Below are 15,697 nucleotides of genomic sequence, written 5' to 3'. Positions count from 1 at the left end.
TTTTGCTATGTAAGCTTTGGCAATATGGTTCTCTGTAAACTTTCATGCCAATAAAGCATTTGAACTGAACTGAACTGAACTGAGAAAATTCATCGGAGCATTAAACAAAATTCTCTTTATTTCATTTTCTTTGAACACTTTCATTTATTGGTTCTAAAAATATTGGAGACGGGGAAAATAGGCTGTTTGACTGACAGTTAAAATGAATCAATTGGGTAGCGCAGAGTATGCTCCCTTTCCAATTGGCTGTGGCAAGGCAGTGCGCCTGGATAATGGACCAATGGCGGGAGTGCTGGGGCGGGGCGATTCGAGGTCAAACTTCCAGGCATACACCCAACCAGCTGGCAACCCGATGAACACCCCAACTGAAGGCAGCCGGCCCCGGGGTGGTATAACGGGCGGGGCATCAGTCCCGGGGGGTATAACAGTCGGGGGATCAGTCCCAGGGGGTACAACGGGCGGGGGCACAGTCCCAGCGGGGTACAACGGGTGGGGGATCAGTCGCGGGGGGTATAACGGTTGGGGCATCAGTCCCAGGGGTGTACAACGGCTGGTCCTGGGGGGGGTATAACGGTCCTGGGGGGTATAACGGGCGGGGGATCAGTCCCGGGGTGGTATAACGGTTGGGGCATCAGTCCCAGGGGTGTACAACGGGTGCTCCCGGGGGGTATAACGGGCGGGGGATCAGTCCCGGGGGTATAGCGAGCGGGGGATCAGTCCCGGGGGGTATAACGGGCGGGTGATCAGTCCCGGGGGGTATAACGGGCAGGGGATCAGTCCCGGGGGGTATAACGGGCGGGGGATCAGTCCCGGGGGGTATAACGGGCGGGGGATCAGTCCCGGGGGGTATAACGGGCGGGGGATCAGTCCCGGGGTGTATAACGGGCGGGGGATCAGTCCCGGGGGGTATAACGGGCGGGGGATCAGTCCCGGGGGGTATAACGGGCGGGGGCTCAGTCCCGGGGTGTATAACGGTCGGGGCATCAGTCCCGGGGGGTATAACGGTCGGGGCATCAGTCCCGGGGGGTATAACGGGCGGGGGATCAGTCCCGGGTGTATAACTGTCGGGGGATCAGTCCCGGGGGGTATAACGGTCGGGGGATCAGTCCCGGGGGGTATAACTGTCGGGGGATCAGTCCCGGGGGGTATAACTGTCGGGGGATCAGTCCCGGGGGGTATAACGGTCGGGGGATCAGTCCCGGGGGGTATAACGGGCGGGGGATCAGTCCCGGGGGGTATAACGGGCGGGGGATCAGTCCCGGGGGGTATAACGGGCGGGGGATCAGTCCCGGGGTGTATAACTGTCGGGGGATCAGTCCCGGGGGGTATAACGGGCGGGGGATCAGTCCCGGGGGGTATAACGGGCGGGGGATCAGTCCCGGGGGGTATAACGGGCGGGGGATCAGTCCCGGGGTGTATAACTGTCGGTGGATCAGTCCCGGGGGGTATAATGGGCGGGGGATCAGTCCCGGGGGGTATAACGGGCGGGGGATCAGTCCCGGGGGGTATAACGGGCGGGGGATCAGTCCCGGGGGGTATAACGGGCGGGGGATCAGTCCCGGGGGGTATAACGGGCGGGGGATCAGTCCCGGGGGTATAACTGTCGGGGGATCAGTCCCGGGGGGTATAACGGGCAGGGGATCAGTCCCGGGGGGTATAACGGGCGGGGGATCAGTCCCGGGGGGTATAACGGGCGGGGGATCAGTCCCGGGGGGTATAACGGGCGGGGGATCAGTCCCGGGGGGTATAACGGGGGGGGGGATCAGTCCCGGGGGGTATAACGGGCGTGGGATCAGTCCCGGGGGGTATAACGGTCGGGGGATCAGTCCCGGGGGGTATAACGGGCGGGGGATCAGTCCCGGGGAGTATAACGGGTGGGGGATCAGTCCCGGGGGGTATAACGGGCGGGGGATCAGTCCCAGGGGGTATAACGGGCGGGGGATCTGTCCCGGGGGGTATAACGGGCGGGGGATCAGTCCCGGGGGGTATAACGGGCGGAGGATCAGTCCCGGGGGGTATAACGGGCGGGGGATCAGTCCCGGGGGGTATAACGGGCGGGGGATCAGTCCCGGTGGGTATAACGGGCGGGGGATCAATCCCGGGGGGTATAACGGGCGGGGGATCAATCCCGGGGGGTATAACGGGCGGGGGATCAGTCCCGGTGGGTATAACGGGCGGGGGATCAGTCCCGGGGGGTATAACGGGCGGGGGATCAGTCCCGGGGGGTATAACGGGCGGGGGATCAGTCCCGGGGGGTATAACGGGCAGGGATCAGTCCCGGGGGGTATAACGGGCAGGGATCAGTCCCGGGGGGTATAACGGGCGGGGGAGCAGTCCCGGGGTGTATAACGGGCGGGGGAGCAGTCCCGGTGGGTATAACGGGCGGGGGATCAGTCCCGGGGGGTATAACGGGCGGGGGATCAGTCCCGCGGGGTATAAGGGGCGGGGGATCAGTCCCGGGGGTTTTAACGGGCGGGGGATCAGTCCCGGGGGGTATAACGGGCGGGGGATCAGTCCCGGGGGGTATAACGGGCGGGGGATCAGTCCTGGGGGGTATAACGGGCAGGGATCCGTCCCGGGGGGTATAACGGGCGGGGGATTAGTCCCGGGGGGTATAACGGGCGGGGGATCAGTCCCGTGGGGTATAACGGGCGGGGGAGCAGTCCCGGGGGGTATAACGGGCGGGGGATCAGTCCCGGGGGGTATAACGGGCGGGGGATCAGTCCCGGGGGGTATAACGGGCGGGGGATCAGTCCCAGGGGGTATAACGGGTGGGGGATCAGTCCCGGGGGGTATAACGAGCGGGGGATCAGTCCCAGGGGGTATAACGGGCAGGGGATCTGTCCCAGGGGGTATAACGGGCGGCCACACACCTCATTGTTCGCGGAATGTTACCCATACAAAATAGGCTGCAGCGTTCACCTCCATAAGTCGCACCATTCAAGTAACAGGTTATTCTTTATGCAATGCGTCCTCAGACATTTCGATGTGAATGACATTAAATAAATTGAAGTGCTGTTACTTATTCCCAGTCAGTTTTCTGCGCCATTGCACACAGGAAGTCAAGGTCGTGTAGACTTCACATGAAGCAGGGTGAGAGCGAGGGGTATCAATGGACCAGGCACAAAGATGTCATTCGCTCTCCATTTTCAAGTCGTGTAGTGTCCCCTCATTTTATATAACACTCTGGTGAATGAAAGAACTAAGGAAAGAAGGAAAGACTTACATTTAAATTGCGTCTTTCACGACCTCAGGATGTCTCAAAGCGCTTTACAGCCAATGAAGTACTTTTTGAAATGTAGTCACTGTTGTAATGTAGGAAACGCGGCAGCCAATTTGCGCACAGCAAGCTCCCACAAACAGCAATGTGATAATGACCAGATAATCTTTTTTAATGATGTTGGTTGAGGGATATATATTGGCCCAGGACACCAGGGAGAACTCCCCTGCTCTTGTTCGAAATAATGCCATGGGATCTTTTACATCCACCCGAGAGGGCAGACGGGGCATCGGTTTAACATCTCATCTGAAAGACGGCACCTCCGACAGTGCCGCACTCCCTCAGCACTGCACTGGGAGTGTCAGCCTGGATTATGGGCTCAAGACTCTGCAGTGGGACTTGAAGCAGAGAAGTGGGTTTGGTTGGAGCACAGGAGACTCTCTGCAGTACAGGCTGAGGGGCTTGAAGATTCAAAACTGAAGCACTACAACGCCACCACTACCAGGAGGGTGTAATTACAGCGTGACAAGTTGACATCGGCAGTTTTCATTATAAATGTGGCCATAGGAACTTATAATAGATTGCGCATATGTACATTAATGGGGTATTCCTGTACCATTCAGAAGTGCTCACGTTTTTCAGCAAAAAGCACTTTGGTTTTAATTTATCACTAAAACAGATGATCTGGTCATTATCACATTGCTGTTTGTGGGAGCTTGCTGTGTGCAAATTGGATGCCGCGTTTCCCACATTACAACAGTGATGTCACTTTGAAAGTAGTTCATTGGCTGTAAAGCACTTTGGGTCATCCTGAGGTTGTGAAAGGCGCTATATAAATGCAAGTCTTTCTTTCCTTTACACATCTGATTGGCTGATCTGACTCTTGAGTGCGTGAAATCAGGAGGATTGCACATTTGCGTATAAGAGTAAAGACGTCTTACTGCAATTATATTAGGGCCCTGGTGAGACCACACCTGGAGTATTGTGTACAGTTTTGGTCTCCTTAACTAAGGAAGGATATACTTGCTATAGAGGGAGTGCAACGAAGGTTCACCAGACTGATTCCTGGGATAGGGGGATTGTCCCATGAGGAGAGATTGGGTAGACTAGGCCTATATTCTCTAGAGTTTAGAAGAATGAGAGGTGATCTCATTGAAACATACAACATTCTTACAGGGCTTGACAGGGTAGATGCAGGGAGGATGTTTCCCCTGGCTGGGGAGTCTAGAACCAGGGGTCACAGTCTCAGAATAAGGGGTCGGCCATTTAGGACTGAGATGAGGAGAAATTTCTTCACTCAGAGGGTGGTGAATCTTTGGAATTCTCTACCCCAGAGGGCTGTGGAGGCTCAGTCGTCGAGTATATTCAAGACAGAGATCGATAGATTTTTGAATATTAAGGGAATCGAGGGATATGGGGGTAGTGCAGGAAAGTGGAGATGAGGTCAATGATCAGCCATGATCTTATTGAATGGTGGAGCAGGCTTGAGGGGCCGAATGGCCTACTCCTGCTCCTATTTCTTATGTTCTTATGTTCACAACAACAACTTGTATTTATACAGCGCCTTTAACGTAGTAAAACTTCCCAAGGCGCTTCTCAGTAGCGTTACAAAACAAATTTGACATCGAACCACACAAGGAGTTATTAGGGCAGATGACCAAAAGCTTGGTCAAAGAGGTAGGTTTTAAGGAGCGTTTTACAGGAGGAGAGAGAGGTGGAGAGGCGGAGAGGTTTAGGCAGGGAATTCTAGAGCTTAGGGTCGAGGCAGCTGAAGGCACGACCACCAATTGTGGAGCGATGGAAATCGGGGATGCTCAAGAGGCCAGAATTAGAGGAGTGCAGATATCTCGGGGGATTGTGAGGCTGGAGCAGATTACAGACACAGGGAGGGAGCGAGGCCGTGGAGGCATTTGAAAACAAAGATGAGAATTTTGAAATCGAGGCGTTACTTAACCGGGAGCCAATGCAGGTCAGCGAGCACAGGGGTGATGGGTGAACAGGACTTGGTGCAAGTTAGGACACGGGTAGCAGAGTTTTGGATGACCTCAAGTTTACATAGGGTAGAACGTGTGGGGCCAGCCAGGAGTGCGTTGGAATAGTCGAGTCTAGAGGTAACAAAGGCATGGAATCGCCTGCTTTCCAGTGCACAGAGAGCAGTATAATTCCGACTTGCTACAATTAGGGCGAGTCTTCAGGAGTCCCAGAAGCAATTTACAGTTTGTTTCCCCTTCACCCTCAGAGCCCAGGTGGTCCCCACAGAAACAGAACCCACTCCATTCTCTTCAAATTCTAACAGAATCCCAAACAACAGCAATGTGAATCATTGTGAGTGTGTGCGTCGTCATGGCATCGTGCATAGCCCAGGGGGGGGGGGGGCGGGGGTGCAGAACTGGTTTGCCTAAGGCTAAAACAAATGCAACAAGAGCCGAGTGGCATTATAACCCCAGTCTATCCAAGCACAGTGCATTCAAAACAAAGTCCAGAGCGCAGACAGGTCAGTGAAATAGACACAGATTTAACAAAATGCATGACCCATTCTGATGGATCTCAGCATGATAAATAAATAGAACTACAGGAGAATGGTTTTCCCACAATGTAGTGTATGTGCCTTTAAGAGCCCCCTGTGTACTGTAATGCCAGTAATGGCCACTCGGGCTATATAAGCCTGTATATTGTGTTGTATCAGTTAGTTCACCTCCAGACTTTGTTCAGTAAACACCTGTGAAACCAACTCCTGCCTTCAGTGTCTCTATTAACACATGGACACAACAGTGGCGACGAATTGGAAACGGACTTACCTGCAATTCGGCAGCACCTCAAGGACATCGATTCCTCAGACGTCCAAAGTCGAAGAAAAGCAAGAAAAAAATAGCTGTGGTTTCACCAGCTAGCCGAGTTGGTGGCAGGTACTGCAATAATCCTTCCTGGGCGGCGGGCTGGGGCTCCATCGGCTGGCTCTGCAGCGAGGCCAAGCAGCGAAGGCGGAGGCAAGCAGAAACAGACGGGGGGGAGCACTCGGGAGACGGCCGGCGCTGCAAGCAGGTCGGCGTTCGGACCTAGCAGAGAGAGTCCGGCGGGAACGAGTCTCCACCTATAATAAAAAAAATTAAAAAACCGCGGAAAACAGCGTTGTCATCGACAGCAGCGGCGGAAAAGCGTGGGAAGCGCCATTTTTTTTCCAGGATGCCTAAGGCTGGCAATATTGATGCTTTTGATAACGATGTAGAGGATTGGACCACATATGTGGAAAGAGTGGAGGTATATTGCACCGCAAATGGAATAGAAAATGATAAAAAGGCGTCAGTACTTCTAAATCTAATGGGCGCAAAGACATACGGGCTGTTACGAAACTTAATCACTCCAGCCAAACCAAAGGACAAGAATTTTAAGGAAATTATTGATACCCTACAGGAGCACTTAAACCCAACACCGCTGCTGATAGCGGAACGATTCAAATTCTGCAAGAGGAATCAACACAAGAATGAAAGTAACACTGATTACCTCACCGAATTAAGAAAGCTATCAAAGCACTGCCAATTCGGGGCAGGACTGGCAGATTATCTTCGAGACAAATTCGTCTGCGGTCTCCTAAGTGAAGGAACACAGAAAAGGCTGCTTTCTGAGAAAGATTTGACACTGGACAAGGCTTTCAGTATGGCTGTATCATACGAAGCAGTCGCAAGAGGAGCTGCAGAGATACAGCAAAAGACACAGGACTTCAGCACCCATGAAATGACACAGGGTTTCGAGAGATGTTATCGCTGCGGCAGATCCACCCATGACCAGAGGGACTGCTGGTTCAAGGACAAAGCATGCAGGCAATGCGGAAAGATTGGACACATTGCACGGGTATGCCGATCTGGACAAAAAAAATCCACGGACAGGAAAAAAAATCAATAAAGAAAAGTACAGAAAGGTACAAATGATGACGGACAGTAGCTCCGAAGACCAGAAGAGCGATAGCGACTCCGAAAACAAGAGACTAAGCTGTCTCAAATTACATAATGTAATTGCCAAAGAAGATTACCAGACATTTGGGTTACCCTCACGATAGCAGGGTCCCCAGTTAAAATGGAACTAGATACAGGATCAGCTCTGACCGTCATAAATCGACAGGATTACGAGCGGCTATTTCTGCATATACCTTTAAAAGACACATCCATTATCTTGAAAACATATACGGGGCAGAAAGTATACCCCAAAGGAAAAATAAGGGTGCCTGTTGTATACAACGGCAAGGAAATACAGAAGTTGTATTTATACGTTCTACAAGATGGTGGTCCACCGCTGTTGGGACGTGAATGGATCAGGAAGATACGTTTAGACTGGCACTCCATTCAGGCACTGACGGTGACCAGTAAGGAAAAAAATGATGATGACGTCATACCTGAACGATTAAAAGACATCTTGGCCAACGCCAAGGAAGTGTTTCAAGAGAAACTAGGAACGTTGAAAGGCATCACCGCCTCAATAAAAGTGGAAGATGTGGCAATTCCCAAGTTTTTAAGGTAAGGCCGCTGCCATACACAATTCGTCCAGCAGTCGAGGCAGAGCTGGAGAATTTGGAAAAGGCAGGCGTATTGTCCAAGATAGATTGGAGCGAGTGGGCAACACCCATCGTCCCGGTCATGAAGAAAACGTTGAATAATGATAAATCTGAAGAACAGAGAAAATTCGCATCTGTGGAGACTTCAAGGTGACTGTAAACCCGGCCCTTCACACGGTACAGTATCCTCTTCCGAGGATAGAAGATATTTTCGCCTCACTATCCGGAGGGAAACGTTTCACCAAAATTGACTTGGCACAGGCATATCCACAGATGGAGGTTGAAGAGGCCTCTAAAAAGTATCTCACGATAAATACACACAAAGGCCTGTACCAGTACAATCGACTGGTTTTCGGAGTAGCATCAGCTCCAGCTATCTGGCAAAAAGCTATGGAGCAAGTCCTCCAAGGGATTCCGGGGACTCAATGCTACCTAGACGACATCCTTGTAACAGGAGAAAACGACAACGAGCACCTTGCCAATTTGGAGCAGGTGCTCACTAGGCTGAGAGAACGGGGCCTACGAGCAAATCGCCCCAAGTGCGAATTTTTCCAGAATCAAATATCATATTGTGGCCACATAATTAATAAGGAAGGGTTGCATAAGTCACCTGAAAAAAATTGAAGCGGCCATAAAAGCCCCAGCACCTGAAAATGTTTCACAATTAAGGTAGTTCCTGGGATTAATAAATTACTATCATAAATTTTTACCGAACTTATCAACTCTTCTGCACCCTCTTAATGAACTGCTACAAACAGGAGTAATTTGGAAATGGAGCGAAGACTGTAAACGTGCCTTCCATAAATGCAAAGACTTAATCACGTCCAAGGAAGTTTTGGCTCATTACAACCCATCACTGCCAATCAGACTGGCGTGCGATGCTTCCCCTTACGGCGTAGGAGCGGTATTATCGCATAGATTCCCTGATGGCTCGGAATGGCCGATAGCTTTTGCGTCACGCTCATTGAACTCAGCTGAGCGTAACTATGCCCAAATCGACAGGGAAGCACTCAGCCTGGTATGGGGAGTGAAGAAATTCAACCATTACCTACACGGACAAAAATTTACCTTGTTGACTGACCATCAACCCCTCATCTCCATATTCAACCCTAAAAAGGGTGTTCCCATTATGACAGCGCAAAGGCTACAGAGGTGGTCCCTTTTTCTAGGGGCACACCAATATAACATAGAATACAAAGGATCAAAACAGCATGGGAATGCTGACGGTTTATCGCGCCTACCGTTGCCAATGGTAGAAGAGGCACCTACAGTAGACCCAGTGGAGATGTTCCACTCTACCATAGTTGAATGTCTACCAGTGACAAATTCTGCCATTGAAAGGGAAACGAGAAATGACCCGACTCTCTCACGAGTCTACGATTTAACAGTGAAGGGATGGCCAGCACATGGCGAACCACTGTTGCCAGCATTCTCGCAAAGAAGAGAACAGCTGTCAGTGTGCCGAGGAACCTTGATGTATGGATCCAGAGTGGTGATTCCACCCAAACTCCAGGATAAAGTTCTAAAGGAGCTTCACGAGGGGCATCTGGGTGGAGTGAAAATGAAGAACCTAGCCAGGGCGTTTGTATGGTGGCCAGGTATCGATGGAGACATCGAAGAAATGACCAAGAGCTGCCTAGGATGTCAGAAGGTCCAAAACGCTCCACCACAAGCCCCACTACATCCATGGGAGTGGCCCTCATCTCCATGGCAAAGGGTACACATCGACTTTGCTGGTCCATTTATGGACTCAATATTCTTAATCGCGGTTGATGCACACTCCAAGTGGCCGGAGGTAATAAAGATGTCCTCCACCACCACGGAAAAAACCATCACAGTATTAAGGACCATATTTGCCAGGAATGGGCTGCCTGAACAGATCCGTTCTGATAATGGACCGCAATTTGTGTCCGAAGAATTCAGGAAGTTCTTAAAGAACAATGGGGTTAAGCACTACATGTCCGCCCCATACCATCCCGCCACCAATGGATTGGCTGAAAGGTTTGTCCAGACCTTCAAGAAGGCCATAAAGGCCATGGGTAATGAAGACATAAAACTTCAGCATAAGGTGGATAACTTCTTGTTTGCATACAGGAATGCAACACATATGGTTACAAACCAAACTCCCGCCATGATGTTCTTCAATAGAAGCCTAAGATGCCGGCTGGATTTGATCAAGCCAAACATCAGAAGGGACGTGGAGAACCGGCAATTTCAAGGCATGAATGAAAGGCCAACTAGAGCCTTCCAGATAGGTCAACAAGTTTTGGCCCGGGACTACCGTACCGAGAAATGGCAGCCTGGAACTATCTGCACACGACTAGGACCGCTGATGTATACCGTGGACATTGGAGAAAGCATCATAAGGCGCCATGCTGACCAAATCATAGAGTCATCCGAAAAGGGACTGATGCGCCATCAATTACTCAAAAGACTGAGGTTGAGCGAGTAACAATCAGGCTTTTATTAACTAAAGAATGAAGGTCTTGTCTCGAGTGGTCGACCCATCCAGAATACTAAGGGACTGGGAGGTAGTCACTTATATACCTGGAATAGTGGGAGGAGTCAGCCGAGGCATGTCCAGACCTGTACCTAGTGGAATACACATACAGACACAGACAGGTATGACAGTGGTTTACCACAGGGACAACCTACACCACAACTCTATACACCTAATGATGAAGTAGAGATACCCATAGTATCTACCTCCGATCCGGTGATACTGGAACCAGATGAACCCGACACTGGCATTCAAGCCGAATCAGCCTGGCCAAAAGAACCTACTACACCACCAGAAACTACTACACCACCGAGGCATTATCTGGACCGAGTCAGGAAGCCTCCAGAGAGACTGACTTATAATTGATTAACTGCAGCAATGTGTAGATTATTGTTCTTGTAACATGTAATTAATGATTACTTAAAATATCATGTACTGGTGGGCTAAAAGGGGAGGAATTGTAGTGTATGTGCCCTTAAGAGCCCCCTGTGTACTGTAATGCCGGTAATGGCCACTCGGGCTATATAAGCCTGTATATTGTGTTGTATCAGTTAGTTCACCTCCAGACTTTGTTCAGTAAACACCTGTGAAACCAACTCCTGCCTTCAGTGTCTCTATTAACACACGGACACAACACACAAGAACATAAGAAATAGGAACAGGACATAGAAGATAGGAGCAGGAGTAGGCCATTCGGCCCCAAAGCCTGCTCTGCCATTCAATGAGACCATGGCTGATCATCCAAATTCAGTACCCTGTCCCTGCCTTCTCCCCATATCCCTTGATCCCTTCAGCCTTAAGAAATATATCTAACTCCTTCTTGAATATATTTAATGAATTGGCCTCAACTGCCTTGTGTGGTAGAGAATTCCACAGGTTCACCACTCTCTGGATGAAGAAATTCATCCTCATCTCTGTCCTAAATGGCTTACCCCTTATCCTTAGGCTGTGACCCCTGGTTCTGGACTCCCCGACCATCGGGAACATCCTTCCTGCATCTAGTCTGTCTAGTCCTGTTAGAATTTTATGTTTCAATGAGATCCCCTCTCATTCTTCTAAACTCCAGCGAGTATAAGCCCAATCGACCCAATCTCTCCTCATACGTCATTCCTGCCATCCCAGGTATCAGTCTGGTGAATCTTCACTGCTCTCCCTCCATGGCAAGAACATCCTTCCTCAGATAAGGTGACCAAAACTGCACACAATACTCAAGGTGTGGTCTCACCAAGGCCCTGTACAACTGCAACAAGACATCCTTGTTCCTGTACTCAAACCCTCTCGCTACGAAGGCCAACATACCATTTGCCTTCTTAACCACCTGCTGCACCTGCAAGCTTACCTTCAGTGACTGGTGCACAAGGACACCCAGGTCTCGTTGCACTTCCCCTTCTCCCAATCTATTGCCATTCAGATAATAATCTGCCTTCCTGTTTTTGCCACCAAAGTGGATAACCTCACATTTATCCACATTATACTGCATCTGCCATGCATCTGCCCAATCACCCAATCTGTCCAAATCATACTGTAGTTTCTCGGCATCCTCCTCACAGCACACACGCCCACCCAGCTTTGTGTTGTCTGCAACCTTGGAGATATTACATCTGGATCCCTCATCTAGATCATTAATATATATTGTGAATAGCTGGGGTCCTAGGACCAATCCCTGCGGTACCCCACTAGTCACTGCCTGCCACTCGGAAAAAGACCCATTTATTCCAACTCTTTGCTTCCTCTCTGCCAACCAGTTCTCTATCCAAGTCAGTACCTTGCCCCCAATCCTATGTGCCTTAACTTTACACGCTAATCTCTTATGTGGGATCTTATCGAAAGCCTTCTGAAAGTCCAAATACACCACATCCACTGGTTCTCCCTTATCTATTCTACCAGTTACATCCTCAAAAAATTCCAGTAGATTAGTCAAGCACGATTTACCTTTTGTAAGTCCATGTTGACTTTGTCCAATCCTGTCACTGTTTTCCAAGTGCTCTGCTGTTACATCTTTTATAATGGACTCTAGCATTCTCCCCACTACCGATGTCAGGCCTACCGGTCTATAATTCCCGGTTTTCTCTCGACCACCTTTTTTGAATAGTGGGGTAACATTAGCTTCCCTCCAATCCATGGGAACTGTTCCAGAGTCTATAGAATTTTGGAAGATGACCAGCAATGCATCTACTATTTATAGGGCCACTTCCTTAAGTACCCTAGGATGGAGATTATCAGGCCCTGGGGATTTATTGGCCTGCAATCCCGTCAATTTCCCTAAAACCATTTCCCTACAAATACTGATTTCATTCAGTTCCTCCCTCTCATTAGACCCTATGTTCCCTGACATCTCTGGGAGGTTATTTGTGTCCTTCTTTGTGAAAACAGAACCAAAGTATGTATTTAATTGGTCTGCCATTTCTTTGTTCCCCATTATAAATTCCACTGATTCTGACTGCAAGGGACCTACGCTTGACTTCACCAATCTTTTTCTCTTCACATATCGAAGCTTTTACAGTCAGTTTTTATGTTCCCTGCAAGCTTACTCTCATACTCTATTTTCCCCCTCTTAATTAATCCCTTTGTCCTCCTTTGCTGAATCCTAAACTGTTCCCATTCCTCAGGTTTACTGCTTTTTCTGGCCGATTTACATGTCCTCTCCTTGGATCTTACGCTATCCCTAATTTCCCTTGTTAGCCACGGTTGAGTCACCTTTTTTGTTTCATTTTTATGCCAAACAGGGATGAACAAATTCTGTAGTTCATCCATGCGATCTTTAAATGTTTGCCATTGCCTATCCACCGTCAACCCTTTGAGTAACGTTCCCCAATCAATCCTACCCAAGTCGCACCTCGTACCATCGTAGTTTCCTTTATTTAAATTCAGGACCCTAGTCTCTGAGTCAACTACTTCACTCTCCATCTTAATGAAGAATTCTATCATATTAGGATCGCTTCGCCCCAAGGGGCCTCGCACAACAAGATTGCTAATTATTCTTTTCTCATTACATAATTCCCAGTCTAAGATGGCCTGATCTCTAGTTGGTTCCTCGACATATTGGTCCAGGAAACCATCCCGTATGCACTCCAGGAATTCCTCCTCCACAGTATTGTTACTAATTTGGTTAGCCCAATCTATATGTAGATTAAAGTCACCCATGATAACTGCTGTGCCCTTATTGCACGTGTCTCTAATTTCCCGTTTAATGCCACCCCCAACCTCCGCATTACTGTTTGGGGGTCTGTATACAACTCCCACTAACGTTTTCTGCCACTTGGTATTTCTCAGCTCTACCCATACAGATTCCACATCATCAGAGCTAATATCCTTTCTTACAATTGTGTTAATCTCCTCTTTAACCAGCAATGCTACCCCACCTCCTTTTCCTTTTTGCCTGCCTTTCTTGAATATTGAATACCCCTGGATGTTGAGTTCCCAGCCTTGGTCACCCTAGAGCCATGTTTCCGTAATCCCAATCATATCATATCCGTTTACATCTATTTGCACAGCTAATTCATCCACCTTATTACGAATGCTCCTCGCATCGAGACACAAAGCCTTCAGGCTTGTTCTTTTAACACTCTTAGACCTTTTAGAATTATTATTTACCATGTCCATGTTTGATTTAAACCCTTGATTTCTCTGACTGCCACTTTTGTTTTTCTCCTTCCTGTCTTTTGCTTCTATCTTTGTTTCCGTTTCTTCTGTCTCCCTGCACAGGTTCCCAACCCCCTGCCATTTTAGTTTAAACCCTCCCCCACAGCACTAGCAAACACTCCCCCTAGGACATCGGTCCTGGTCCTGCCCAGGTGCAAACCGTCCAGTTTGTATTGGTCCCGCCTCCCCCAGAACCGGTTCCAATGTCCCAGGAATTTGAATCCCTCCACCTTGCACCATTCCTCTAGCCACATATTCATCTGAAATATCCATCTATTTCTACTCTGACTAGCACGTGGCACTGGTAGCAATCCTGAGATTACTACCTTTGAGAACATTCGGCCCATCTCTTTGTGCTCTGGAATCCCACTCCGAACCGTTCCCTCACACTCAGAGCTCCCGGTTTTTATGTAATAAAGCACGCTTTGAAATCCAAAAACAGACTAACTATTGACACTATGCGATTTAGGGTTAGGGTAATTGGTTAGGGTTTACTGTTCGCGTTTAGGGTAGAGATTCGTGGTTATGGGCTAGGGTTGGGCTTGGGTTAGAGGTTCGGGTTCGTGTTACAATTAGTGGTTAGGGGTTGTGGTTAAGGTAGGGTTAGTGTTAGGTTTTAGGGTTAGGAGTTAGGTTTTAGGTTCAGTGGTTAAGTTTTCAGGTTCGTTATTAGGGTTACTTTGGTGTAGGCTTACGGTTAGTTAGGTTTTAGGGTTAGTCATTAGAGTTAGTAGTTAGGCTTGGGTTAGTGGTTAGGATTAATAGTTAGGTTTTGGGGTTAGTGGTTAGAGTTAGTAGTTAGGCTTGGTTAGTGGTTAGGATTAATAGTTAGGTTTTAGGGTTAGTGGTTAGAGTTAGTAGGCTTGGGTTAGTATTAATAGTTAGGTTTTAGGGTTAGTGGTTAGAGTTAGTAGTTAGGCTTGGTTAGTGGTTAGTATTAATAGTTAGGTTTTAGGGTTAGTGGTTAGAGTTAGTAATTAGGTTTTAGGGTTAGTAGTTAGGCTTGGGTTTTCGGGTTCGTGGTTAGGGTTAATAGTTAGGCTTGGATTTTCGGATTAGGCTTAAGGTGTTACGCTTGCAGCTAATGGTTAGGGTTAGAAACCATTTTATTATTCATTAATATCGACAAGACGCGGTCAGTAACGGAACCCCGCCATTGTTCGCTGGAGGAAAGGATGTGAAGCCGGGGAGCGGAGCCAGGGTCACCCCAGGGACAGACTGTCTCTCTCCCCCCGCTTCCCCGCCCCGGGAGACCTCACCTGCTCCATACTCAGGTATCCGTCCATCCTCAGCCCGCCGCAGCTCGGCACAGGCCGCTCAACGCCTTGTTGACACTCGGTATCCTGGCAACCGCGGAGTAACAATTCCAGGCCGAGAGTAACACTCGCAGAGCAAAGAGCAACAACCAAGTAACAAATCGCGATCCAGAGTAACAGGTCCCAGTAACGCCTGATCCAAGAATAACAACTGGGAAAGAGGGAAGGGAAGGTTAAAACCATTTGGGCGAAAGAATAATATAGGAATAATAGGGGTGAAGGGGGAGTGGGACTGATTGGAGAGCTCTTTCAAAGAGCTGGCACAGGCACAGTGGGCCGAATGGTCTCCTTCTGTGCAGTAATAACCTGTGGCCAAGAAAGTCGTCTTGGGCAGTGGTGCATAATGGGTGGTATTGGACCGGCTGCCCGTTATACACAGGCTGCGATGGAACTGAATATCAGGTGCTGCGTATAACGGGCGGCCCATCCGATACCGCTCGATTTGCGCCACCACCTAAGACGAATTTCTCGGC

At 49.3% G+C, this 15,697-nt stretch overlaps 1 protein-coding gene across 3 annotated transcripts in view; it reads right to left on the bottom strand.

The window, feature by feature from the left end:
- Positions 1-15,265, bottom strand: part of ppp1r36 (protein phosphatase 1 regulatory subunit 36) — a 66,458-nt gene extending 51,193 nt beyond the window's left edge. For all 3 annotated transcript variants that reach the window (XM_086002579.1, XM_086002580.1, XM_086002581.1), the window contains exon 1: positions 15,168-15,265. In XM_086002579.1, the coding sequence (XP_085858705.1) occupies positions 15,168-15,194 (27 nt within the window). In that variant the 5' untranslated portion in view covers positions 15,195-15,265. The remainder of the gene's footprint in view (positions 1-15,167) is intronic.
- Between the last annotated feature and the right edge of the window lie 432 nt (positions 15,266-15,697).

Source organism: Somniosus microcephalus, chromosome 12, assembly GCF_052327205.1.
Source record: "Somniosus microcephalus isolate GS21.2 chromosome 12, FLI_Smic_1.0, whole genome shotgun sequence".
NCBI lineage: Eukaryota > Metazoa > Chordata > Chondrichthyes > Squaliformes > Somniosidae > Somniosus > Somniosus microcephalus.
Note: the sequence above shows the minus strand (reverse complement) of the source record. Positions and strands in the feature narration are given on the sequence as shown.